This window comes from Camarhynchus parvulus, chromosome 1 (assembly GCF_901933205.1).
Source record: "Camarhynchus parvulus chromosome 1, STF_HiC, whole genome shotgun sequence".
NCBI lineage: Eukaryota > Metazoa > Chordata > Aves > Passeriformes > Thraupidae > Camarhynchus > Camarhynchus parvulus.
Window position 1 is genome coordinate 95,285,409 of NC_044571.1, and position 27,908 is coordinate 95,313,316.

Consider the following 27,908-nt stretch of genomic DNA (forward strand, 5'->3'; position numbering starts at 1 on the left):
CCAGTGCTTTGCTCACCTACCCTCCTTTTCCTTTCCACAGCTCCAATGTTTCATTTCCTTCTCCTTCTAGGACTCTTATTGCCTTGCCTCCCTCTCCTTTGTGTTGCCTGGCAAAGCCACCACTTGTCTTGCCTTGCCCTTGAACCCCTTCCTTGCCTTGTATGACGTTGCTCACCTGTCCCCCACCTGGAATTCAACACCTCTCTTTTTGCGGAATTTCTTCAACTTGCATTGCCCTGCCTGCTTCTCCTAGGATTCTCCAGGCTTTCACTGGCTTTTTTTTTCTCAAGGCCACAGTGCTTCAGGAACATGGGAGAGGAAGGCGGAGGAGGTCATATGCAAAGCACACCTATCTGTCCTGGCAGCTTTGTTCTGACATCGATCCTTACATGTCTTGAATTCTGGACACAAAATTCATCTTTCACCCTTGGGCTTCAGGACCAGAATGACAATTCTTTTGCATACAAAGGAAAGCAGGCAACCCAAGTGTTTTAGGTGCAGATTAGACATGGCCCATGCAAGATCAAGGCTGGACAGAGCGGTCTGTCCTGGCCGCTTTTGTGTACCAGCAATATTTGAATGTACCTGTGACTTGCCTTGCTTTGGCAACCCAACATTTTCCTTGCCCTGCCCTCCTGATCCTCCATTGCTTTGCATTCCCTTGCGTGCCCACGCCCCATATTTGACCTGCCTACAGTTTTTCTCTGGGGCTTTGCCTTGCCTAGCCTTTCCTGTTACCATTACTTCCTATGCCCAGCCTTGCCTCTAACTTCTGGGACTTTTCTCACCTACCACTCCATTTGCTTTCCCCTCACGGCTCCAGCCTTGCCAACCTCTGCCTTGACTTACCTACAATTGCCTACACTTGCTTTGCATTGCCTTACCTGCATGGAAGGCGAGGCAAAGAGCGGTAGGCAAGGCAAAGCAAAGCCAGGAAGTTATTTCTAGGGCTAGGCAAGGCAGACATAGGCAAGCAAGCAAAGCTAGGGTAGGGTAGGCTAGGAAAACTATGCACGGTACTGGAGGCAAGGCAAAGCCAAATGACTTGGAGCGCCTTTTTTGGGAAGTAAAAGATATGGTGGCATTGTTGGTAGGGCAGCTGATAAGGTATCGTGAGGAGGTACAGTCCAGCAAGACATTTCTGTCCTGGCCCCTTCTGTGTAGAAATCATTTTTGGACAGTGTCAGTACGGGACGTGGTATGCAACTTTTACTTGGTAAGTTCCTGAAGAAAAGCAGCAATGTTTTCTCCTGGGAAGGAAAGAACTTAGCCCCAGTGTTGGAGGTGCAGATAAGAAGCTGTGTCGTGCAGCTTAAGGGCGGCAGTAACTTTCTATCCTGGCATATTTGGTTTGGAAGCACTGACTCAATTCGTACAATCATGGAACCAGTATCCATCTTTGGAAGGCAGTCTCCTTCCTGAAAGTATCCATTTGGCATGTGTTTTCCACTTCCTTGAGGCCACCTTCTTGAAATTCTGCCAGGACACTTCTTTTGGACAAGGTAAACAGCTACGCTGGGTCTTGGTGTACAGCGTATCTAGTGCCCCGTGCAGGTATGCCTAATAGCAGTGTTCTGAAACCTTTGTATAGGATCAGGCCCTGGATGTTTTGGATTTTGGAGGAGCTGCAATTTCTTTTGGGATGGGCTTCTAGTTCTTCTTCTCTTTGGCAAAGTTTGGATGGGCACTTTGGGTGGTCTCAGTGAATAGAAAGGCTTTTCCCAATAGGCAGTTCTCTGGGTTAGAGTTGTTGAACTGTCAGTGGGAATGCAGAGGCCAAGCCTCTGCAGGACAGGATTTTGTTGCTTGTAGCTTTAGTGTGTGAGCAGTCCCTAGTGCCATTTGGATCCTGACTCTGTGACTGAAGGCTAACGATGGCAACTAGAGCTGAGAAGGAAAGTGGCGATAGCAGGGTGTGTGTTTGTAGTATGATGGATGCAATTGAAACAGTAGGTAGCAAAGAGCTTTCTCCACTGACAGTTTTGCAAGCTCTGTTTTTGGCTGATGTTTCCAAGTTTGTTACCAGACTCTACAAGAGTGAAAAAGTTTGTTAGGGCAGAGAAGGTGGTGTTGGCCTTTGAGTGCAGTGCAAAGAAGAGTATCCACTTGGAATATGGGTCAGGCACTGAAGTGGGAATGCCCTGGGAAGAAACTCCCTTCTAGGTCAGGGTGAGAAACTGAAACATTTTCCCAAGATTCTCCATTCCTTTATGTAAATCTAGCCTTGGAACTCAAATAGTACTCCCTCCCCTGTTCTAGAAGACTCTGTACCTTCTGTTCACCCATTGGCCTCTGTTCAGAACCACTCCCCTTTCCGCTCCCCATTGGCTGTGGTTGTGTCACCCCCGTCCCAGCTCCTCCCTTCTCTCCTAATCCTGTTGGTTTATTTGTGTCCCAACCCCTCCCACTTTTCCCTGGTTATATACCTGGCCCCCTCCCCTACTCGGGGTTCTCAGTGCCTTGTGCCTGGGTGCCTTGTGCTTCTGTGAGAGAGATCAGCACCCTCTCTCTGGCTTCTTGAGAGACCTTGAAGGGTCCAGAGACCCTTCAATTGTGGTTGTGAGCCTTCCAGCCCATCATACCCTCCACCTCACCTGGACCCTACCTTCCCTAGACCCTCCGCTGTTCCTGTAATAAAACCCAGTTGGAGTCCTCGAGTCAAGAGCCCTCCTTAATTTTCTGGTCGAGCATGCATTTATTCCATCCGGGCCTGAGTTTAAGGTGGGCTCGGGGAGCTGGTCGTCTGGACCAGAAGGGGATCGCTCTTGGAAGGCGGTCACCCTGACAGCACCTGCCCAGGGGTTCCCGCATTGGAAGGGGAAGATCGGCTAAATCTTTTTGTCCTGACACAGTTGATTTGAGAGCAGGGACGTTGCTGACCTGGCTGTGTCCTGGGGGTGGTTTCGAGCTGGGCTCGGTACATGTCCTTGTTTTGTGAGTCAACAATGCCATGGTGTGGTTATTTTGATGAGCACTGACAGTGCCCAGGAAAAAGACAAGTGCTTTTCTAGCCCAGCCCTGTTTGTGTGGGAGCAGTGTGGGGGCAAGAGCTCCGCTGTGGATCCTGGCTCTTGGGCACTGACAGATTGTGATACTGCGCATAGCAGAGAAGGAAGAGGAATCATTTAATTGTTGGCTGTACAGTTTATAAGCTTCAAAATAAAAGGCAACTGCAGCACAGCCTCTTCTTTTAGGATATTTTCTGTGCCATCAGCTGCTCAACATGTAACTCGCATCCACTGAACTGCATCCAGCTCCCTGGAGATACGCACTTTCCCTCAAGATCTATGTACCATCTTGCACTCTAACGCTTGAAGATCTCAAACCGCTTCAAAATGTCCAGCAGCTGCTCTCAAAGAAAAAGTCCTACAACAAAAAGGCAGTGCTGGCCATAACAGTCCCTTTGCAGTCTGTAAACTAAACGAAACCAAATTACTCAACAAAAACCCAAAGCTGTAACTTTGAAAAAAACTTCTATTGAAAAGTAGTGGAAACACTTGAAAAAGTGTAAGTTAACTGCTTGTCAGTGTGCCTAAAATGCATAAAGTGAATTCCTGCTATAGAGTAGCTCCAACATGTCGACAACATGATTTGCAAGTCTGCCTTCTCAGACCTCCAAACAAGGTGGCTGCACACACAAGAAGGCTCTTCTGATGAGTTACAGCAGCCTCTCATAGAACAGAAGATAGGCTTGGGAGCTCAGCACTTTGGACACAGAGACAGGTTGTACATGGGTATCGCTGATGTGGAACCACTGACCTTCGACTGGCTCAATTTCTGAAGCTGTGAAAGGAAAAATTTAGGAGTAAAAGTTACTACAAAGAATTGAAGCAATCAGTTCTATTACTGTTCTTCAGCAAAAATCATAGAGTACAATCATAGAATCATTGAGTTGGAAAAGACCTTCAAGATGGAATCGAACCTGTTAATCATTCCCTTGTTAACCAGACCAGAGGACTAAGTGCTATATCTGGTTGTCCGCTGAACACCTCCAGGGATGGGGATGTCGCCACATCCTTGGGCAGCCCCTTCCAATGCTTAACCACTATTTTGTCCTCTTTTCTTCCTAATGTCCAACTTGAACCTCCCCTGGCACAGCTTGAGGCCATTTCCTCTCGTCCTGTCACTGGTTGCCTGGGAACAGAGCTGGATGTCCACCTTGCTACGCCCTCCTTTCAGGCAGTTTTGGAGTGAGAAGATCTCGCCTGAGCCTCCTTTTCTTCAGGCTGAGCCCTTCCAGCTCCCTCAGCCACTCCTTATATCATTTCACTAGCTTCACTGCCTTTCTCAGAGAACTTATCAGCCGTGGCAGGAGGTTGGAACTACATGATCTTTAAGACCCCTTCCAACCCAAACCATTTTGTGATTCTGTAAGAAATAATTTGTAAAATATTTCTAATGATTTACCTTGAGATTGTCCTCGAAGAACAAGATCACAGAGGTGGTTGTTCATAGCTCTCATTTTAACATAGGCAGTGTAGTGCCCAGACCTCATTGTTCCACTGTGTTCGACAACTCCATAGAGAGAGTACAATACCTTTGTATTCCCTTCAGCCACATTCTAGAAAACCACAAGTTCAGCTATGTCAGCCAAGTGCTGGCTTTTGAAGAATTGTAAGCTCTTTGATTTTTTTGCTGATGAAATGGAAACTGATCATTAGAGATTCATGCAAGCACCACAGTTATGAGCAGTGAAGTACAAGTTATCACACAAAGTAACAGGCTTGACAAACATTGTACAAAGATTTTGCTATGCAGCTTTGTTGTGAAAGCACATTAGAACATGGGAAAGGAGAATCTGATTGTTTTCCCACTTACTTTACATTTAGCTGTACAGAAAGGAGCCAAGTCTATCACTTCTGGGAACTTGATATGCCTGTTAACCTTCTGCAGATTAAATCCAGCCTTAAACAACCAAAGTAGAGGGAAAACCCCATCATGTTAAAATGGAGCATACTAAAACCACGCTTAGTTACTAAATGTTTCAGGTTAAAGTTTCAACAATACAAATTAGTTTTACATTACACAAAACTGAGAAAAAACAGCTTTTTTTTCTCTGATGTCCAGTATTCCAGTATTATTTCCTTCAGCTCACTCATACATTAATGTAATAGTAGCAAAAGTGGAAAAAGAATCAGCTCTAATGCACTTCAGTAACTATGAGGACAACTCTGGCTTCTCAGATACTGTAACATGCCTGAGGATCTGATCTTAGAACACCCGAACTGACGCAAACTGCTCCCACCTTAATCAAACAATCGCCCAGTATCAAACTGGAAAAACAAAAGGAGATGATGATAAATGTTATTTTCTTCATATTACAGTCTCTTGGATCAGGCTACACATTTCCATTTTCTATATGAAATTGGTTTTCATCTAATTAAACTTGCCTCCCTTAGTTTTCAAGTATATTGACCAAAAACACCAAACAGGTTTAAATTTAGAGGTACTGTCTCCGTTTCCTTTCCTCCTTCTCTCTTGAAAAGCTAAAGCCCCGAGTTCAAAATTTTTCTACAACTTGGGAATAAACAGGTAAGTGACTTCAGTGTCTGTAAATAAAACTTAAGTTACTTTTCTTTCCTTTCATCCTTCCTTCTGCTCCACTAGGCTCAGAATCCTCTCTTTTCCACTTCTGACAACTTTTTACTTATTTGTTACTAGCAAAGGATCCCATTTACCTATACCTACTGAAATATATGAGCCCATGAGCAGCTGTAATAGTAGGAAACCATTAATGCTAAGATTCTGCTTAATACAGTAAGCAGTAAGAATAATGAGGGAATATGTTGTGAATACATTCACAAAACAGTATTTTCCAGTTAATTAAGGGAATATTCTTTCAGGGAAACACACCTTAGTGCCTCAAAGACCACAAAAGACAATGCCACATATGAATGCCTTCCAAACTTTGGGAAAAAACCCAGACTAGTTTTAAAGAAAATAAAAGTAACGTTAGCATGTTTTCAAGTTAAGCTAATACTACATGCATATGTACATGTATATACATATTAACTTGAGGCTATATACAAGAATCAGCCTGCTACTTACCTGCTGAAACCTCTTTAAGTGAAGGGTTAAAATTGGAGGAGCTAGAGAGATGAGCATCTGCTTTTTGGCATTAGTATAAACACACTTCTTTTCACCTGCAGAAAAGAAAAATCACCAAAGATTAAAACAAGTGTTTTATATCAAAACAAATGTTACAGCAGGAATTTATTTTTACTATTTAAACTGTTACAATGTCATCTATTATAAGACCTGAGAAGCTGAGCATTCCCCTTTAATACAATGAATGAAAGTAGACAAAGTTATACAAGGGATAATCCCCCCACCCTTTACCCACTGAAGAAGCAGACAGGGATATGTTTAAAGTTTTCTTTTAAAAAAGTCTGTCATACTTATGTTGTTCTTTGGTCCACAATGCCTTTGTGTACACACATCACACAGTAGTTTATTGGTCTCGGTAAGTGTTTCATTACGGGTAAATTGATACAAACAATGATGGACTGAATCTTCCTCAGGGTTTAGCTCTTCCCTGTTCGCCAGAGTACAAAATGCCATTTCGGGGTCATCTGTAGATACTTCGCACGTCTTGTTAGGAACAGGCTGAAGGCCATCCAAGGTATTTGTGTCACTCGTGTCACTGGCACCCAAGTGGAGTTTTGAGAAGTCCGTAACAAGCTTTTCCTCATCTTCATTGTCATCATCCTCCTCTTTCAAAGACAGGTTGTCAAGGCCATTGACAAACTTCATAGGAGAATCTAAGCCGTCCATAGAGAGATCCATGAGTGACTTGTTTTCTTCCCACTCTTGTTCTGGCTTTCCTCCATTTTCATGCCTGCTCTGAATTTCTGTACTATTCCCCTGTATACTCAAGTCTTTCTGAGCTAAGCAGTAATCTTTGCAATCATGTGATGATTCCTCCTCTTGCTTCTTATCAAGAGTTTCGGAGCTCATTTCAGTATCTGATTCTTGGTTGTACTTGACATCTATCTCTGGCTGTTCAGTTGTGCAGAGATCTGTCAAGTGAAGCACCTTTCCTTGAAGTTTTTCCTGCCGGCGTTGGCTCTGCTCATTTGAATACATAATAAACAAGAGTACAAAAAACAAAGTAAGTATAAATTACATTTAGCATTTCTTAATACTTCTTTGTAATCTTTGTTGCATGCCATAGATGCACAAGGCAGGAGGGGGAAGAATAATCTATGATTTAATGATCAGAGGTAATCAGTTCCACCAATACTGAATTTATCCTCACTCAGACATAGTTCCTACTGCTCCCTGTTATACAGTATCATCAAAAGACAGCTAATGATGCCTTTGCTATCTTCCTGATCTTTCTTGTGTCTGTATTCTGAAGTTTTGTGAATATTCTTGCAATCAATGACTGGAAAAAAGTATGATACAAATTAAGGCTTCTTCAGATAGGCAACAAATTCTACTGGATATTATTATATTATTCCTACCCAGCAATGCTCAACAGAACATCTTAACACCAAAGACATGGGTATAATTGGCCTTTTAGTTGTACATTTTGAAAAGATGAGAAGTTCTAATCTATCTTTTCTTTCATGTAAACTAAGGAAACAAAAAATAATTTCTTGAACAGAAACAGCAAGCACAAAGTGAAATACCTATCCAAACCAACCTTGGCTTTTTTTTTGGCCTGTTTCTTCATTTTTTTCTGAAGGTGCTTACTTGTACCACGGGGCTCATATTTCTGCTTAAGGTAATGGTCATCAATTTTATCCTCTTCATCTTCAGATTCTTTTTCTTTGTTTTTTTTAACATTTTCTCTCTTTGTAATTTTCCCTTTCTACAAAACCCAAAAAGCCACAGAACAATCACAGAAATAGAGATGTTATCTGAGTTTTGAACTTAAGTTAACATTTTAATGATGTAACGTACAACTCACTCACACCCTGATGTTAATGGAAGGAGTGTCTCACTTCAGAGAGTCCATATGAAACAGAATGAAACAGTATGAAAAGTAAGGCTATTGAGGGCCAAAATCTAAACCTGTAAAGGGGCAACATCACCTTTGCCTCTAACAGATCTCATTAAATACATTGAAGAGTAATGCTTTACACAAGCAGAGACATTTTCTGTTGAACTGTCTGCCACAGAATTTGTTTGCTTCTGCTAAAAGGAAACTTGTTTGTGGCCGAAGTCATGACCCCTTTGGCTCTGGGGATTCTATTCCAATGTTTATGAGTAAACAGTGCTACACAAAAAATCTGAAATATTACACATAGAGATTATCAATACAAAACATAAAGCAAATCAAGTACTTTGAGTGTCTGAAGATTAATCAAATAAGTATTCACATACTATCCTATCAACACTTCTTATCTTTATTCCATAACCTGAATATTAGGAGAGGTGTTCTTGAACTCGGTGCAGGAAAATGGATGAAAAATGTGAAAACAAACCCCCAAGGAACTCAAACAATCTGTGTGATTTTCCAGAGACAATTTATAAGCCACAAGTTACAGGAATTACTCTCATTAAAAATCTTATTCTCTGTCTTTCTGGGCAATTTTGACTTGCAAAAGAGACTTCTAGAAAGAAGCTGAAATACTCTTCCTAACGACTGTATAATAAGTGTTTTCACATGAATAAAAAAAATAAAAGCTGAAAAGTACCTATGACTGTTTCTTACCTGAACATCTAGTACAGGAAGTGACAAATCAAGGAAAGACTCATGGACCAAGGACACCTTTAAATGAATAATCAAGAGAACAATTTAATTTCGTTTGGAAACAGCTGGCTTGCTGTCAATAGGTGTATTTGCACACGTGCATTCAAGGCCCGCTTTTACTTGTGCACTCAACTGTAAAACACGGCTCATTTACCTCCACAAATAGCTTCCAATGACCAAAAATCCAGCAGTCACATTACCACAGAAATGAGCAGGAAATACTTTTATGAATTTCAGTTATCTAGTGAGACTGCACCTTAGGTCCTAAGAGACTCATAGCTGTAATCCATCATGATATTCAACTAGCCCATTTGCTAATACACTCAATTACTTCATTCTCAGGATATATTATCCCAATAGCATCTTCTTAACTGTCCTCCTGGCACTCCCACGGATTTTTCATTGTGGTAAAGGGGAAAATGTAATCCCCTGAATGAAAAAGGAAAGGGCCCCATAACAATTAATTTGCTCTACGATCTGTACCACTGGAAAGTGTTCACTGGGAATCTAGGAGAGAATTCTGGCAGAGGCAGCTTGCTGTTTCTGACCTCTTTTTCTGGAAGGCTTTTGAAAGGCACTGCAAGATTAACTTTAAAACACAATGGAAGAAAGATTCCAGCCAAATCATCCTCCTTTTTGTAAAGCATGCAGCTAGTCAAGTCTTATTTCTACAGTCACTTTGGGGTTCTCCTGCAGATTACAGGACATGACACTCTAGGTTATTCAGAGCAGGCAGTTTACTCACAGTTCTGCATTCCTCACACATAATTGTGCTGGTTAATTCTCCACCAAAGATTCGATCTACAAAACTTTGTATTCCCTTTTTCTTTTCATATTCTGAGAATTCAAAAAGTATATAGTAAAGTTAAAAATATTATACACAATATACTGGCAACCAATCTCATTACAACATACCGAATAAAAAAGGAGACTATAACATGCAAGATGTGTGATGGAACATGTTGGCCTGTTCTGGTTTCCTCAGGATAGCAAATACAGCATATTCTTAAATTAAGAATCTTTTGTAGATCAAAAGAATGGGAATGAAAATACATTCCCAGAACACAGCTTGGTTAAAAAATACCTCTACCACTTTCTCTGCTCAAATGCATTTCCCTATTTTCTCAGAAGTACTGCATCTCAGTAAGAATTCCTGTTTTCTCTCAAGACTGAAACAACTATCTGAACTTAAAAAATGAGCACCAACTTTTGTCAGACAAACAAGACCATTTTCCTCAAGTTGTAATTTCAGAGTAACACAGTCTGAATTTAAATTGTCAGATCAGCTCCTAAGTCATGTTGAAAAGTTAACAAATTCTTCTGTTCACTGTTTGGAGTTTTTCTACACTACTGTTAGGTAAAAATGGACTATTAGCAGCTGCATAAATTATATTCACATACTAGTATTTTAATTTCTTACATGTTTGAATTATTAATCATTGCCCAAACATATTTTAATGTACGATGTCTACAAAATCAACTCTCTCTTATCCTGTTAAGAAGGAAATGCCAACAAAGGTCAGCAAGACATTTAAATATAGACTAAAATTATTGAGCCTTTTATTCTAGATAAATTCATACTCAGGAGGTCATAAAGCTGTACAAATAAACATGTATGTTTTAGTTGATACTATTAATACTACTTTGTATACTTCAACAAAGGAGATTTTACAAGTTACTGATGCTGTGATAATTTACCTTTAATTTTCTTTTTAAGTTCTTCTTCATTTTGTTTGTTAGAGTCACTCAGCGCCTTTAGCATTCCAATGCTTATTTGCTGAAATTTTCAAAACAAATATACTCTGTAAAATTTCCTAAAATAATTCAGTTAGCTACTTAATTTTATGATGTGTTTCAGATGGAGGAAAAAGTATAATCCTCACCAACTAAGAGAATCAATACAAACAACACAAATACCTGTAGAACCACACAATAGTTCCTGTAGATATAAAAAAAAAAAAAAAGAAAAGAAATCAACGGAGAAGTTGCAAATTAAAACTGACATAAAACCCAGGAAATTTCTGCAAGTGTGTTTCAGAAATTAAAATATAAGGATATTCTTTAGGGTGCCTACACATACTCCAAACCCACTTTTTCCATGGGGTCTCGTTGCTAATATGGTTCAAGTGAGTACTATGGACAGCACAACCACACTTCAGAAGCTGACATATCTCAGGAAGTATGTTCTTTCTCCCTTCAGCAGAAGAAAGAGTCTGGGTCCAGAGTACGAAGAGAAAGGTATGCACAACTATGACTTTAGCACTCACCTGGATTTCTTCTGCTCTCATTCCATCAAGTAAGTAACGAAGCAGTTCATGACTGTCTTGCTGCTGATAACCTTTGAATCGTATTGCTCTGTTAAATGAAATTTTAAAGCATAACTGAACTCAGAGATAAAGCAAAAATTATTCACAGCAAACATACATGGACAAAGTCTCCAGAATGTAAGTATATAAAAGCAACAAGTGTCTACATACAGTATTTTCTAAAAATATGATGCCAGCTACACAGTATGTCACTGAGTAGCTTTCATTTTACTGCTATTTGTTTTTATTTTGCTCTTCTTTCAAAAATTAAGATTTCTTTCAATAATTAAAAATTATTCTACAAATTTTGTATCCTGTGTTCTGAGCTAGAGATAAAAAAAAGAGGAAAAACTGACAGTCTTAAACAACAAACTTTTTCATACCCACTATGACATGCAATTGTACAGATACTTACTTTTTACAAACCTGAGCAAAAAGTTCCTTAGGAGTCACTACCCCTTTTTTTGTCTCTTGCATTTCTGTCACAAACTGATGCATGGCTAGTGTTAAAGGACCTGGCTGATCTAGTTTTATTAGCTGAGGTTCCTGTTTGAAAGAAAAGCAACAGAGCTGTTTTGCCTTAATTCAGTGGCAGATTGTTTTGCAGTAAGTTTTTTCTTTTCAGTTCCTGAAAATGTTATTGTCAAATAGAATGCCCAAAATTCAAAAACGGTAATCAGTTACCTGACAAAAATGATGTGTGGTTTATAACGAAACGATATCACAACTCACTTATTTATCGCTTAGTTCAAAGTCTGGATTTCTTACCTTTACTAGGAAAAAACCCAATTTCTTAAAAAAGGTCGTGTATTTTCTGTCATCCAAATCTCTAACTATAATGATAGGTGTACTATTTAAGTTAGTGCTACAGACATCCTCTAATTTCCTATTTTGCATTTAGACAAGTGGCACTATAGCAAAAGTTACGCATTTTCATCCTTTAAATAACATCATCATAATACAAGCACTCCTTCTACGACAGAGTATTGAATCACTGCTCTTACACTCTGAACAAAATACCTCCACTGACTTCAGAAGCAGTTTTATAGAAAGCAGTGGTGAAGCTCCTGCTGATTTTACACCCTAATCTTGTTAGTATTTAGCTGGAACATGTAGGAGAAGGGCCTGTAAGCAACCCTGCCCCTGATGAATCACAGCTGTGCTAATTATCAAAGAGTGGAAACAGCCTTGCCCATCCAATGAGGATGGGTGTTATAAAAGAGTGGGTTAGCTAGCCAAGGGCAGTCTGCTGGGGATGGAGTTGGAGTCTATTGGCTGTGAGTAGGAAGCTGGCAATAGGAACAGCTTTAAAACTGACAGGTAAGTATTGCTGGTTTCCTTAACAGACTGGAAGGTGAGGACAAACACTACAGAGGTCAAAGCATATTACCATGCATAGCTCAGGTGACTCAATTTTAATCGCTGTGCCAGGTATTTTAGCTTCTTTAAGCAGCTCCCTCAGGATTGGAGTTTGTGATAAATTCTATAGAACACAAAGACAGAAAGAGATTGGAAAATAGGGACAACAGGAAGGGCAGTTGAACTTCGTTACTCATGGACTTTGTAGCAACCAGTTTAGCAGCATTTTCCCCAAACACAGAACTAAAGTGGTTAATTACCACTCTAGAATCCCCATCTGTTTTTAACATTTAAAGGTACATTCTGTATAGCTAATAGGACATCCAATGCCCTCTATAAGCATTACTTTATATTGCAGAAACCCTAAATGTATTTTCCTTATACAACTGATTTTTAAGAAGTCTATTTACTAGTGTCTATTTCTAAAAATTCAAAGGATAAAATGCAATGTATGTATTTGCATGGTTTAAAGTGTTAAAAGTAAATCAAAAGCAGTTTACTAAAATCTGCAAGTACAGTGGGAATTTTGTTTGAGTAAAGCTTCAGTATCAAAAGCCAAAGAGCACAAGATAATGTCAGTTTCAATACACACGAAAGAACAAGTTTATTCTACGTTTCTGAGCTGAACAAGTCACACAAGATGGCAATGCCTGCAGCTTGCTCGTCCTGTTTTTTTCATCCAATATTTACTTTTGATTTCCGTTTGCTGAGAGAGACATTTTTATTACAATAAACACCCATGGTTTTTGAGTACTACTCTCTTATAGTTTAAGAGGTCACAAGGGTGAAATATTTCATATTTTTTAAAAATAACTAGAAGTTGGCAAGCTTATTTAATTTCAGTGAAAAATGCTGTCCCTCAAGGACAGCACAGTTTATTGTATTTACCCTTAGAGCAAGTCTGAACCTGTGGCTCTATTTCTTTGTATTTCTCTGGGCCAACACACTATGTTTAGAAAGAAGCCATCATTCTTGGCAGATTAAAAATCCCATTCTAATTGTGTCACTGTAAAATGCTGGAGGCAGGGTTGTTGTTGTTTTGTTTTGGGGCTTTTTTTCCATTCAAAGTTTTTCTAAAAACAACAGCAAGTCCTGTACCTGCATCACTGCATTAAAGAAACATGTATTCCCCAAGTTACTAAGTCCTTTCACAGTGACTTCTCCATTAGCAGTTGAATAAGAATTTTCTTCTTTAAGTGAAACTTCTTTTCCTTGTTTATTTTTGCTGTCTTTTTCTACTTTTTTATTTTCAACTTCTTTGTTCTCTTGTTTTTCAACTGAAATAATAAAAACATATCACATGTTGACACAGTTATAGGGTATAGGCTAGGAAAGACTATTACAGCAGGCAGCAATCTATGATGTTTAGAGCTTATATACATGATATTTAATTCTTTCATTTTTAAATACAAAACTCCTGGTTTAGGTTCTTAAATTGCCTAGGTAATAGAAGTTAAAAAACAAACAAAACAACAAATTGTGAACCCCCTGAAATGCTATTTCAAATCAGCAAGCAAATTAAATATCTCTTGGTACACAAGCCATTTATGCCAACATACTCTGAAATTCCTCTGAATGTTCCTGTCAAAATCACCTATGTGAGGGCTTTCTCCCACAACATCCAAATGGTTCCCACTGTTGAGGCATTCTCATATTCATTTCATGTACCTAAACAGATGATACTGAAAGGTTCATAGTCTTCAAGACAAGTTAAAAATATTTTCCCCCAAATTATTTTGGTGTATTGCCGAAAATTTCAACAGCCTGTTTAATAAAGCTGTAAGGGAGTTCCAGGCAGTTTTCAAAAATAACATCCACACTAGTTCTACAGTTTGGCCGTCAGCTGTTGATTAGGTTTCTATTAGGTAAATAGGGCTGACAGCTAATACTATCTGTAAAATCAAGTAACACAAGTTCAGAAAAAATAAGAAAAACAGACAATACAATCTTAGGACAAGAAACAGATAGATGAACAACAACACATGAAACAGGCAACAACTGCACTCAAGTATTCATTGGTTTCCCAGTTCAAACCCAAAAAGAAGATTTTGTCAACTCATATGAAGTTCAACTGTGTGTCTGGGAAAGACTGACCACTCAAAAAACTCTGCTCCCTATGGGAAAACCTCAGCTGCTTTCTGAAAAAATTGAATTCAGAGACAGCCACGTGGCATTGCTGGATGTTTGTGTTCCACTTCCCACAAGGCCTGTGATTTCACCCAAGTGTTGGAATTTCTTACAGTCATTTGTTATAGCACTTATTTTCATATGCAAATTCATCCAATTTTTCTAGTGGAAATGCCTCATACAAAACTAGTTTTGCCATTACGGAAACTGTGGGGTTTTTGCTGGGTTTGTTTTCTTTTAAACAATACTTTACAGATAGACTGCAGGCTGAACATAATATTTTAAGAGTTCTAAAAGCACTGCAGCTACCTAAACTAAACATACAGATCCAGTGATAAAACCTCTGTATATTACTCCTTCCATTAGGATATGTGCTGCAACAGCTGGAGACTTAGTCATTCCTAATACATTCAAAAATACCCACAAAAAGACTTTAGAAAAATCAAATCAAATTATCCTTAAACAAGGACAATTTTTCTTTAGATCTCAAGACAGACTGAGCAACACTGATGAATAAACACAGCACCCTAAGTACTGAAAGTCAAATGCTTATTTGCAGAAAAACTGAACATCGCATTTTAGAAAAAGTCACAGTAAAACTGTCCTTTTTTCTGCCTATTCTTGTATGTTTTCTCTGTAAATGTTTAGGGGATGCTGAGCAAAATCCTGATCTAGTTAGGCCTATGGGCTAGGACATCACTTATGCTATCAGAATTGTGACAAAGAATATTAAAAAGGGGGAGAAATTAGTTTTTCCCTCTACCATAAGGAGTGTAAATTCTGGATTTATAATACTGTCTCCAAAACTTTGGAGACCTTCTGATTTACTGTACCTATACTATAATTACTTACCTGCATGTGATGAGTCAATAACAACTTGTTTTCTAACAAAATCCACAGTCTGGCCCAAAAGGGTTGAAGTTTTATATGGAACTTCATTATCACATATGTAGCACCTGTCTCCGCCGCCCCCAAAAGAAAACAATTAATCCTATTTTTTTAATATTATTTAAAAATCCTAAGCTATTTACTTTTTTGATGCAATTCATTATACAAAGTTATAAAATTACAAGGTTTAGTGTAAGATTTATAAGTCTTAGAGAAGAATTCAATCCACTTGTCACAAAAATAAAACACTTAAAAATTATCTTTAGTAAATTATTTTGGTGACTGGCAGTTGCAATTTACAAGTATAAATTAGACTTTTAAAAGATGTGCTTAGAAACCCTGCAGCAAGAAAAAGAAAAGCTTGGATAACTTTGACAAAATCAAGAAACTAAGATAAAGAAAATGACTTATGAATATTATGGCATGGAAAAATATTTTGAATATTCTAGCCAAGCAAATACTTAATTGTATTTAAATCACATAAGAAATAACTCAAGTGTCCACCCTTAAACCTGCAGACTTGTATTTGGTCTTCTACTGCTGATACAAACCCCATTTGTCTCTTTATAAGCAAAGAAGCTCAGGTTATGCCAGTAATGTGCTTTAGAGAAAATTGTAAGAGAAGCTGCAGTCATAAAGGCTTGAGAAGGCTAAAACTGTGACAGGACACAAACATCTGAAGGAGTTTTACACGTACCAATTTTGTAGTTCCACCCAATCAACTCTTTAAAGAAGTACTGATACTTCTGCATTTTGGAAAACACCAATTACAGTTCTTAGGCAGATTTCAGATTACCATAAATCAGACTCAATTTTCTGATATTAAAAGCAGAAGTCTGCAGCGAAGTGTTTCCCCAAATCTCCAGCCTCCCTGGCATTAGCTATAGTCATCACATTTTCTCATATTTCATTTAAAAAATTGACTCAGCTTTTGGATCCCTGATTGCTTGTCTAGCTGGTTAATAATAAAAATAGACATTCTCACTCCTGGAATAATAAAGGACAGTTACTTTCATGATGTGTTTTAACACCATAACCTTCTACCTGTCAAAAAAAAATTGTAGACGATCTTGAAAGAATCAAGGTATTGGAAAAGGTTTTGTTAGTGATGGCTGTTTGACCAGCACTGAAAATAAGTGCAACAGCAGCTGTAAACCCAAAAGTGCAGAACTTAGTGAATACCTAGAACTCTCCCTTTCTTCTCCACATGTCTTTAAACTCTTTACAGTTATTATTTATATCCAATTTGAACCACATATGCATGCACACCACAGAGAGGCTTGGTCACGCATTCATATCATTAATGAAAGAATTTTTATTAGAATTAGAATTTTTGTTAAAATTTTGATCCGAATTTCTGTACTAGGCCCACTCTGAAATACAGTTCTTGACAGTGGGTTTGATCTACTACTAATTCATAGCCAATATATCAATCTTTTAATCATTTTTGGGCAAGTTTGTACCAAGAAATTCTAGAAGGAAGCCAAAACATCTTACTTCCACAACGTCCTCTTACTTGCATGTATTTTGATTAAAAACCATGGAAAATAGGGCACTTCAAACCCACAATTTTAACACTAATTTAAATTCACAAAGACAAGCTCACTAGTTCATTAGTTATAATGTTACTGACAATGTCCATTTCCATTCTAGAATTCATTAAAAGTAGTGATCATTAAATGTAAGTACTAAGTATGATCAAGTAAATAATGTTATATAAAATGAACAAAATGACAGATACTAAGTTGCAAAACCACATTACTAAGCAAAACAAAAACTCTTTATGTCAAGTACAGTATTTCTATATAGTACAGTTTAGAAAATTAGGGTTCTCCTCATATATACAAGTGTATAATTACTTTTGAGAGAAGAAAAAACTACCAGGGACGTGGATTTTGTATTGCTTGATCCAGTAGCATCTCTTAATTCTAGCTATGCTTCCTGTCTATATGTAGTATTAAAAAATCGTATTTACAGAAGAGATAAAAGTAATGCTGTCACTAAGGGCATATCAGAAAGAACTTTCTTCCCAAGCTCAAAACTTAAGATTTAGATCTACTGAACAACATTTGTGTCCATGTGTCAGTATTCTGACCAAGTAAAAACAGTAAAATATTAAGTCAAACACATTTACTAGTTGGTCAAGTTCAACCTTAATTATGAAGATTTCCAAATCATAAATTTTACATGAAAATAACATTTATTCTGCAAATCTCAGCAAAGACTGCTAGAAATGACATGTTTGGAAACACTTGAATATATGCCTAGAGAGAAATCTCAGAACTCACAAAGAAAGGACAAATTATATTCTAGCCTCTGTTGCCCTCCAGCTCTGTCTTGTGCTGCCTGACAAACTCACCACACACTCCAGTAGTCCAAATTGAGAACCAAACAGTGGGGATCTGATCTTGGTGTTTCATAATGCTTTAAAGCATGCTGGTCAGGAGAATTTCTGTCACAGCCCTACAATATTGATAACCACAAGTGTCACAAAATCCATTTGGCTGCCAATGAAACATACATAAATTCAGAGTGAAAACAAAGTATTACAATCAAAACTGTTCAATTATGTTCAACTAATTGGGATCAACAGACAAATATCTATTTCAAAATATTTATCTCTGCAGATGGATAAATTACGGGGTGCAGAATAAAGCTGCTATGGGACTGAACATTTAATGAACAAATTCCAGTCTAAACACCTGAAAGAACGAAACAGAACCAAAACCTCTTCAGCATGCAGAGTTACAAGTTTCATGAACTAACATGAGCATTAAGATCTTGCAAAAAAACCCCATAGATTAGGAGTATTTTTATTTTCTCTGCAAAATAATTCAAACTTTCTAGGAAAACCAGTCCTCAACATGGTGTTTTAGCCTTAAGCCTACTAAATGTCTTCGAGCTATCTTCCAAGTACTTCATTTGACATTCAGAGCAGACATTTTTAAATCACACTCTACGGTATATAAAGTCATCTAGGTAGCACCATCTTTACAATAAAAAAAGAGAATATAAGAGTTTATACAGAAACTCTCTTGTTCCGCTGCATTATGAGACGCTGAAAGGGATTAAGACAAATTAACAACAAAAGAGATACCCTATGGCCACATTTTAGGCATAACCATATCGAAGTGCCTTCATCAGTCTCCTCCTCCTCAGCCTTCTCTTGTGTCTTACTGTCTGCCTTGCAGTCCTGACAAACATGCCCTTCCACATTCTGCAGTGCCTTTCTCACATGGCCTTGGTCCAGTCCTTTACGAATATGCTTGCACACAGGTTCTACAAATTAAAAAGCACAAGAAGGATGTAGGTAGCATAAAAAATGCAAGCTTTGAACACACTGGCAGTAATACAGAAGCTAGGATAGTCTTTCTAGAGCCAATGAAACATGAACAATTTATCAGAGTATTAGGAAGAAACCTTTTGTTACCACCACTGACAATATGGGTGTACTGTTGCTGCATCCTAAACTTTGAGCTGTTCTTATTGCTCAGATAGTGTGACAGCTCTTAAACTATCTTTGTTGAGGCAAGATTACAGCCTCAAGATTGCAAACTTCTATTGGCATAAGCTGAAATTGGTGCCAATTTTTGTACCTCCAGTTTTGTTTCTGTCAAAGATTAGAGGATTTTATCAAAGTGCAAATGCTAGCCAAGAAGACACAAACATAGATATTCAGCATTCTTTTAGCCTTCCTGAAAAACATAAGCTTCATCTACAAAATTTTTGTATATCGGCAACTACTCTTACAGTGGAATTATTCACCATGATTAGTCTTAGTTTCATTTGTAGCTTTAGAGGTCTTTGTCATCGTAAGGTAACCTATTCATAGGCAAAAAATTGAGATGCCAGCAGCAGCTAGAAGATAACTGGTCTCTTTGCAGGAGAAAAAGAGGAACAGTTACAGTAGACATTGACCCTGACTCCAGGAAACAACCTCCAAACAACCAAACCACACAAAAGTAGATAAAAAAGGCATCCATTAGAGACAGAAGCTAACACAAGAAGACCAGGACAATCAGGAAACCAAAGCACAGTGGACTTAAACAGGCCATCCCACCAAGTCTCCTTAAACTCTTAAGTGCTCTCCCTCCCAACTAAATTAATCTGGTTCAAATCACTTCCCCAAAAAAGATGAGAAAGACACAATCTGTAACCTAAGATTAGATAAGGTAGTAGAAGAGAATGCTACACAACATAAGTAAAAAAAAGCTACAACAACCAAGGTAAACAAGTCCAAAAAAAATTCACAGGTGAGATCCAGTGGAGCTAGGAGAATAAAATTTAGTATCTGTGATTAGGAACTATTTGGAACAGAAGAACAGAAAGAAGAGGGTTTAACCAAAATACACTATGAGAGCTGAAGTATCCAGAGTCAGTGCCAAATTAGCTGCTAGAATAAAGGCAAACTGCTTCACAAAAAGTATTTTAGTCACAGCTTTTACTGTTAAAGCAAGAATCTTCTGCAACGAACTTTTCACTAGGAAAATGCAACTTAAGCTTGGCAGCTGACTCCACAAACCCTTTATATTCTGAGTAATTTTACACAATCTGTATCAGTACAGAACTGTGTGTTTGAGTTTCCTAAAAAACCAGAAACTAATCTCAGTTTTCAAGACAGGATTATTATTTTCTAGCATGCTTAAAAAAGTCATGACAACAATATTTCTTGCTAGACTTGAGTTTCAATTAAAAATCCAGATTTTGTATATGTGACTTCAAAGCCAGTGACTAGTGTGAAGGCCTTCTAATGTTAATCAGCTTTCAAGCCTTCTCTGAGGTTAAAATAAGCATTACGTCCACAAACTTCTCCAAGGCAACATACTCAGTATATCTGGAGACTCATCAGACTGTGCAGTTTTGCCTTTGATGCGTTTCTTGCCCATATTTGTTGTCTGTAATTGTTCCTAAAAGGAAGAGTGACCTAAAAAGAAAAAACAGTAAGATTAGAAAGTAGTTTTAGTTGTCCTTGTTCATTGCTACACAAGTTATTTCTATGGCCAAGCTGTCCCTTGAGGTGAATTAACTTGTTTTAATTTGACATTTTCAAAACAAAAAAATATTAATTATAGTTTAACATGAAATAATTGTAACTGTTGTATAGACAAGACCACAGTGTGAATTACAAAACCCAAATGATTTAAAATGTTAAATCAAAAGCATTGCACAAAATAACAAGACTGGAAACTTCGTTATCAAAAATCCTATAAACCTTAAGGACTTAAAATAACACCATGGGAATTTTACGAAAAAGAATTGGTTTTGTCCCAATTCAATCTTGAAGAATTTGCAACCTTTTTATTTTGATTATTGCAAATTTCCTGTGTCTTTGATGAAATCTGACACAAGTAAAATACTCTTGACATATTTGAAGATACACAGACCATGAAAATTCTAATTTTTCAATTTCTTCGCAGGGGAAGATTTATCATCACCTTCCCCACATATCAAGCAAACAATTCAGACAGGTCTGTTATCCACTATACCTGTGGACCCTTCTCGACAAGAGTGATCTACCACTTCAGAGTCCTAACCCAGGTGCTTGGCTTCAGATAGGTGGCTACTGCACATGTGATAGAACATGTTTAGTTTCTAGTCTGTGTGGCAGCCTGCATTGCTGCTAGTAAAGTCCCAGGTAAAGAAGCAAAGAGGGCCTTTGCATAATATCCACAGATATATCATTAATCGCCCAGTAAGATGTTCAGGTCACAGGCACACACACGGAGGGTCAAAGCTTATCAGTCTCCGAGGGGCCTGGGCGTGAGCCTGGTCTCGGGGCAGTACAAAGGTAAGGGCCAATCAGGGAATAGGGAGGGAGTGGCTCGGGGACATAGGAACAGGGGAACAAGCCAATGGGGTCTTAACAGCTTTTTGAGGTAAGTTTCTTGCGACTCCCTAAACCAGGGAATGCCCCCCAGGGTCTCCACAAGTCTATAGCACCTGTACCTTACCTGACAAAAGATCATCCAAAAATCTCAGGTAAACTTAAACTCACGTTGTACAATGGAAACAAAGAAGCTAAAAGGGTTCAAAATCAAGTCTCTGCAATCTTCGCAGACTAGCTTAACCCTGCTGTCCACCCTTCACATAAACACAACCAGCACTAAATCTGTATCAGTCCACCTTTCCAAATTAATTTCTATGCTGGTACATGGCAGCACATCAGCCCCAGAGCACAACTGTCTGCTTGGAGCTGTCACAGCCAAAATAATTAAGTCAGACCAAGAGAATCAAAGAGAAAAATTAAGCTGGGGAGAGCTTATGCATGATACAGAGGACGTTTTGTATGAAAAGCCATTTACAAACACGAGCATGTTTGCATGAGCATACTCTTAGGGCAGATGACCCAATTAATGATGGCTGCTCGGCAGCCACTTCATCGAGAGCAGAATTGCCAATTTTTGCAACTTAGCATTCACCTTGTTCAGAAAAAGAAGTAACTGTTCACCCAACAACCTTCTTCTACAGCACATTTTTCTGCAAAAAGCTACAACACTTGATCTTGTGTAAACAATTTTAATTAATAAAATCCTTTCCAAATTGTCCTTGCTCCTGCCAGGAATGCAGGACAGCATCAACGGGTGGGGCTGTTAATTTAACCCAAGCTGTGCCTGGGCAGACTTGTCCGACAGGCTTTGCACCACGGCAAAGTCCTCACGATTGTGGTAAATAGGTATGATTCGTGCTTATAAAATTGAAACAGTAATAAATATAGATACAGTAATCAATATTTGGAAATAAAAAAACAGTTAAAAAGTTGAAATGCCAATAAGAAAAGCGAGAGGAGGGGCTCTACTACCCTTCTTCCCTGCAGATGTTCAGGATAGGAGGAAATAGCAAGAGATAACAGTTACCATAATTAACAAAAAGAAGGGAAAATCTGGTTGGGTCCCAGGAAAATGCTAATTATATGAGATTTATTGCTTTGATGCTAAAGTATAGTAGAATGTTAGTTTTGGCTTACATTATATTGGCTTGGTGCACATGCGTAACCCAAAGGTGAACTAAAGGACAAAAGAGGAAGAGGAGAGGCCTTCATCATGGACGACCCCAAAAGACTGGTGCGACCACCAAAACGAGTGATGGAGCATGCGCCGTAAAGGTGGTGATGAGGGCGAAGACGGAAGAGTGATGAATCGAAAATGGGAGGAGATGACATTGACACCTGGCTTATAAGGGGTGAATCTTCCCTTGGCAAGCTCGTACGTGAGGTGGCCGGGGTCCAAGAGCCCTGCACTCCGTACCCCGCGGTTATCTTTTGCTTATGCGCTATTATCTGAACCAAATTATCCCTTATTTTAATCAAATTATATTGTCAATATATATTCTCTAAATTATTCAATCAAAATTGCTGCTATCTTAAATATTGTTTTGTTTTTTTATGAAGAGATAATTGGGCAAACATAACACGATGAATGCACAGCCTAAACGACTGAAGCATTTTATATCGTTTTAAATAAGACAGAACGGTTTGTAAACGACCAAACGCGCACCTGCCTTTAACTGACACCCTGGAAAAAAGCCCTGAGAGCTTCGCCTAGGGAACCCTCAGGTTGCGGCGGGCAGCAGGCCGGACCCTGTCGCCAGCCGGCACTTCCCGTCCGGCGGGCAGCAGGCGAGTCGTAATCCCCGAGCCCGCAGCACCCCAGTTCGGCCCAGCCCTGACCGGGCCGCCCCGTGACCCGGCCCCGCCTGCTTCCGATTGGCCTGCGCAATGAGCGACAGCTGTCGTAGCCAATCAGGAGCCCCGCGCGTTCCGGCCGATGCGACGGCTGCAGGGTGCCGGCGGAGCGAGTCCGGACTCGAGAAGAAAGTGGCCGCGGCGGTAGGAGCGCGGCGGCAGCCACGGGGGGGTTCCCGCGCCTCACCTGCCGGTGCGGCGGGGCGAGCAACTTGGTGGAGCATGACTCCACCAGACGAGGGAGACGGCAACCTCTTACCTCAATCACCAGCGGAGGGGCGGTGGTCACCGGCCGCCATGCGTGCTTCTGGCGCGCTGCATTGTGGGGCCGTGACGGGCGGGGGGAGGGGAATGCGGGAGGTGTACGCGCATGCGCTGGTGCGACGGCGGCTCACTTCCTCCTCCTCTGTTTTCTGGAGGCCGCGGTGGCGAGCGGGGCGGCGGTGGTGTGTTCGAGAGGCAGGGGAAGCTCCCCAGCGCTTCGGACACTCGAGTAGCAGCCCTGTATGGAAGGCGTTGGTTTGGTGACACACCAGCGCGTCCTGTCCCACCTCAGGGCAGTAGAAACTGCGTGGGCTGGCAGTGCGTGTTTACCCAGACTGCCCGGCAGACATGAGCCGGTTATGATAGGCTTGTTCGTAACTATTACTATCCGTTAAGTCTGCAGCTTCTTCGGGAGGGGAAGTGGAGAGGGAGGCATTCTCTGGCGACCAGTGACAGGACCCGAGGGCAGGACATGAAACTGTGTCAGGGGAGGTTTAGGGTTGGATACTTAGAAAAGTTTTTTCCCTCAGAGGGTGGTTGGGAACTGGAAGAGTCTCCCCGGGAAAGTGGTCACTGCACCGGCCTGACCGAGCTCAAGAAGCGTTTGGACAATGCTTTTCAGGTGCAGGGTGTGACTTATTATTGTCCTGTGCAGGGGCAGAAGTCAGACTCGATGATCCTTTTGAGTTCCTTCTAACTCAGCGTATTCTGTGATCCTTTAACATGATTTTCATATGAGTAGTTAATGAACTTTGTCCCATATTCAAGCTGTGTCTTTCTTCCCTGTATTTTTCTTTGCTTAGGGAACAACAAAAATGGCCAACCAAGAAGCAGCAGAGATACAAATTTCAGAGTTAGATTTACTGTCTAGCATGTTTCCTTATGAGGAAGAGTTTGCTGTCACAGACCAACTGGCTCTAGCTGAACTGAAACACTATGTTGAAAATGAGTCTGCAGAGGTGCCGTCTTCAAAAGTTCAGTACATACTGAACGTAAAGACAGAGGTGCCTAATTCCTCTACGGTATTGTAAACCCTTTTAAAAATACTGTATTACTTCATGGGATTTTATGGCTTATGTGAAGTAAATATTTCCTCATTTGTTTTTAGGTGGAATTCTCTATGTCCTGTGCTTTACCATTTAAATATCCAACTGTTCTCCCAGAAATTACTGTGAGGTACAACTGCTAATAAAAACATTTATAAGTTAGAGTGTACTGCACAAATATGGTTATGATCAGAGGAAGCTGTCCTTTTTTTTGATGGTTTACTGCTAAGCCAGATTGACAACAGTGCTGAAGAAAAAACAAATATAGAAGCTTATGATTTCTCTGTTGTGCTCATCAAATAAGCGAGGGAAAGGGAAAAAGTGTGAAGGAGCCATCACCTGTACAGAAGGGTTACATGTAGATACTGTTCATAGGTCTGATGCTCAAAAAGAAAGACGTGTCTATTTTGATAAAGCTTAAGACTTACTAAAGGGGTGAAAAGACAATCAAAGGTATTACTCTTCCATTGTCACAATGCTGTTTCTTCCAGCCTTCTGATCTTTTTATTTCTGTTTAAAGAAGTATACTTGTGTATTACAGAAAATTAGTTCAGCCACCATACTTACTTTTCAAGTACTTTTTTCTTGATTTTATTTTACAGATTGGTAGTGCTGTTTGTGAATTCAAGAGCTAGCACACCAATTAAATAATAATTAAGATGTTTTCATAGCTAATATGAGTTAAATATCAATAGCAAGTGCATATTATCTAGCTATGCCTGATTTTCTTGGCAACTTGAAGCAAAACTTTTGAAAAGTTATGAAGCTGGGGAAGGGTCTGGAACACAAGTCCTAATCAGAAGCAGCTGAGGGAGCTGGGGTGGTTTAGCCTGGAGAAAAGGAGACTTGAAGGACCTTATCACTCTCTAGAGTTACCTGAAAGGAGACTGTAGGCAAGTGGAGATTGGCCTTTTTTCCCAGGGAACCAGTGACAAGTCAAGAGGAAATGGCCTCAAGCTGTGCCAGGGGAGGTTCAGGTTGGACATTAGGAAGAATTTCTTCATGGAAAAGTTGGTCAGTCATTGGAGGGAGCTGCCCAGGGAGGTGGAGGTGGTCAGCATGATTGGATGTGGCACTCAGGGCACTGGTTTGGTTGACAAGGTGATCATCAGTCAAAGTTTGGGCTTGATCTGGGATGTCTTTTCCAAACCTAAGGATTCTATTATTCTGTGTTTTTAAAAACATGCTAAAGTGTAAACACATATATATTTATATGCTTTTTTTTTTTTAGGTCATCATTATTAAGCCGCTCTCAGCAGATTCTCCTGAACTCTGATCTAAAAACATACTTGATGCAAAACTTCAGTGGCGAGCCCTGCATACTGAGTGCGAGGGAATGGGTTAAAGACCACGCAGCTGCTTACATTGACAAAGATCTTTCATTCTTCTCAATGACAGCCTCAGATGCCACAAAGTCAGAAGTCACCACATTCACTCGATTGTGGATCTACAGTCATCACATTTACAACAAGCAAAAAAGGAAGAATATTATTGACTGGGCCAAGGAGCTCTCTCTGTCAGGGTTTTGCATGCCAGGGAAGCCAGGTGTTGTTTGTGTAGAAGGTTTACAAAGTAGTTGTGAAGAGTTCTGGTCAAGGTTAGTTCTTCTTTGTACTTAAATGCCATTAGTAGTTAGAATATTGCATTTTATCATGTTGTACATGTGGCCAGAAGGTGGAAATTCAACCACCTGCCAAGCTGTGAAGATCTGCAAAGTATTTGTGTTTATTATAATGTATGTGCAACTCTGAATATCCACTGTACTGTTGGTTGCAACACTCAAAGAAACCGGTACTGCAGGATGCACATTTATTTCTGTTTTATATTCCTCTGTGTTTCACTTTTATAGAGATGGACTGCAGTACCCCAGTTGTGTTAGATTTGTGGACTTTTATATCGCTTCACATTTGTGTTTAATTTTGCTCCCATCATTTATCTTTCTGAGTGGTGCAGACTAAATAAGCTTTGTAATTTGATTGTATCAGCTAAGAGTCTGTGAGAATTCTTAGCACAGGGAAGATAGAAGTGAGCCCTGAAATGGAAACCACATCCTCATTAATTATTTTGTGAGGGATAGCATTAAAGGTTTCCAGTCCTGGGGAGATAAAAAATCCTCAAGTTTCTGCTTATGAGAGTGTTTGCATGTGAGTAGTATTTCTGTGAGCAGCTCATGAACCTTTATCTCTGTCAATATATATACACAAATAGAATTTATTGACTTTTGTGATAGTAGTTATTCCATAGTATTTCCCAAAACAGTCTTTATTTTATAAGTAGATTAATATTTCCTCAATTGCTTTCAGGATAAGAAGATTAACATGGAAAAGAATCCTTATTCGGCACAGAGAAGATGTTTCTTTGGAAGGTGGAGGACATGCTGAGATCCAGAAGCAACGAAAGTTCCCCACTTTGGAAGAAAAATGTTTTGATGCACATGGTGCCCGGGGAAATCATATGGACTTGGGGCAACTGTATAATTTTTTAGAAGAAAAAGGATGTGCTGACATATTTCAAATGTACTTTGGGGTTGAAGGGCATTCAAGGGGTTGAAGATCAGCAGAGGCCCCAGCAGCTGCATTTTTAATTTAATCCTCTTAACAGATTCCTTAGCTTTCCTGCAACAGTTGATCAGAGAGGGAATTAATAATTCATGATTCATGTGATGAATTCAGTTTTCATTATAAAAAAATATCTAGCGAAATCCTGAATAATGGAAATGACTATATGAATGCTTTATGCACTTTCTAGTGTTAAAGAGATTTAGGGTACATACCTATTTAAAATGAAAGAAAATGTGTTTGATAACCTACTGGACAGTTACAGAATTGTAGATGGATGAACAGATGGAATGTGTTGGATGAATATACAAATAAGAAACGACAAAATTGCAGTGTGGGTATCTCAGGAGTGAGAACATGATATTTACATTAATTGTTACTGTTTACATACAGTTCATGAAAACTTGCTTTCTAAACAATCTTCTACTTTCAACCTGAAAGTTTAGTAAGCCCTGAGATCATTATTTTATTTTAAAAAAGAACAAAGGGAGGTAGCAAGTTTACAAGAGTCTTACTCATGCTACCAAGATGAGCTAGGATTCCTACTCGAAGGCACAAGAATTTTCTGTAGGTAAGATAGATACCATGGGGTCTCCACTACATCTGTTATTTTGGTTTGTGGAAAAGCAGCAGGGTACCAAGGATCGGGTTCCCTTATAGCATGCTCAAAAACTCCGGAACCATCCTCAGCCTTCTGAGTTCCCAAGTTTTCAATCCTGTAATATGAAGTGCATTATGTTGCATGTATTTTTGAGTGGGATTTCAACAAAGTTGTATCAATGAATGCTAATTTTGCAGATACTGCATCTAAATCCCTGTAGATAAAAGCAGACATTGGTTTCTTTTGATTAAATATTTTTATTAAATATTGATTAAATTATTCTGTACACATCCAGTAAAATCGCTAACATTCTGTTCTCTGGTATGGACTTGGAACACCTCTTGCAGGGATACTTTACAGCGATGTCATTCCACAAG

General features: G+C 39.3%; 2 protein-coding genes across 8 annotated transcripts; one reads left to right on the forward strand and one right to left on the reverse strand.

Moving 5' to 3' along the window:
• Positions 1 to 3,101: 3,101 nt before the first annotated feature.
• Positions 3,102 to 23,397, reverse strand: USP16 (ubiquitin specific peptidase 16). 5 transcript variants are annotated; one of them, XR_004060917.1, is made up of 18 exons: positions 23,322 to 23,397; positions 20,207 to 20,305; positions 18,479 to 18,660; positions 17,741 to 17,844; positions 15,346 to 15,449; positions 13,465 to 13,643; positions 12,398 to 12,490; positions 11,423 to 11,553; positions 10,969 to 11,056; positions 10,400 to 10,478; positions 9,447 to 9,538; positions 8,663 to 8,719; positions 7,649 to 7,816; positions 6,399 to 7,068; positions 6,049 to 6,143; positions 5,246 to 5,273; positions 4,408 to 4,561; positions 3,102 to 3,783 (listed from the first exon to the last, which is right to left on the reverse strand). XR_004060917.1 is itself a non-coding variant. In XM_030953532.1 (18 exons), the coding sequence occupies exons 2-18, from the start codon at positions 20,265 to 20,267 to the stop codon at positions 3,659 to 3,661; spliced, it is 2,469 nt and encodes an 822-aa protein (XP_030809392.1). In that variant the 5' UTR covers positions 20,268 to 20,305; positions 23,322 to 23,397; the 3' UTR covers positions 3,102 to 3,658. The 5 variants fall into 5 exon arrangements, 4 of the variants coding, with proteins under 4 accessions (XP_030809392.1, XP_030809468.1, XP_030809643.1 ...); XM_030953532.1 differs by lacking the exon at positions 5,246 to 5,273 and adding an exon at positions 4,819 to 4,905; XM_030953608.1 differs by lacking the exon at positions 5,246 to 5,273.
• Positions 23,136 to 27,819, forward strand: RWDD2B (RWD domain containing 2B). 3 transcript variants are annotated; one of them, XM_030954023.1, is made up of 5 exons: positions 23,136 to 23,206; positions 24,130 to 24,348; positions 24,435 to 24,502; positions 25,604 to 25,969; positions 26,676 to 27,819. In XM_030954023.1, the coding sequence occupies exons 2-5, from the start codon at positions 24,142 to 24,144 to the stop codon at positions 26,920 to 26,922; spliced, it is 888 nt and encodes a 295-aa protein (XP_030809883.1). In that variant the 5' UTR covers positions 23,136 to 23,206; positions 24,130 to 24,141; the 3' UTR covers positions 26,923 to 27,819. The 3 variants fall into 3 exon arrangements, with proteins under 3 accessions (XP_030809883.1, XP_030809814.1, XP_030809973.1); XM_030953954.1 differs by lacking the exon at positions 23,136 to 23,206 and adding an exon at positions 23,489 to 23,696; XM_030954113.1 differs by lacking the exon at positions 23,136 to 23,206 and adding an exon at positions 23,500 to 23,566.
• Positions 27,820 to 27,908: the final 89 nt, after the last annotated feature.

Bases quoted from the DNA above. Each gene is read 5' to 3' on its own strand.
- USP16 (XM_030953532.1), bottom strand. From the start codon at position 20,267: ATGGGCAAGAAACGCATCAAAGGCAAAACTGCACAGTCTGATGAGTCT. The intron at 7,817-8,662 runs GTAAGAAACAGT...TGGGTTTTGTAG, and splicing joins TTCCTGTACTAGATGTTCAG to AAAGGGAAAATTACAAAGAG. The intron at 4,906-6,048 runs GTAAGTAGCAGG...TGGTTGTTTAAG, and splicing joins ACTTAAAGAGGTTTCAGCAG to GCTGGATTTAATCTGCAGAA.
- RWDD2B (XM_030954023.1), top strand. From the start codon at position 24,142: ATGGCCAACCAAGAAGCAGCAGAGATACAAATTTCAGAGTTAGATTTA. The intron at 24,349-24,434 runs GTATTGTAAACC...ATTTGTTTTTAG, and splicing joins AGGTGCCTAATTCCTCTACG to GTGGAATTCTCTATGTCCTG. The intron at 25,970-26,675 runs GTTAGTTCTTCT...AATTGCTTTCAG, and splicing joins TGTGAAGAGTTCTGGTCAAG to GATAAGAAGATTAACATGGA.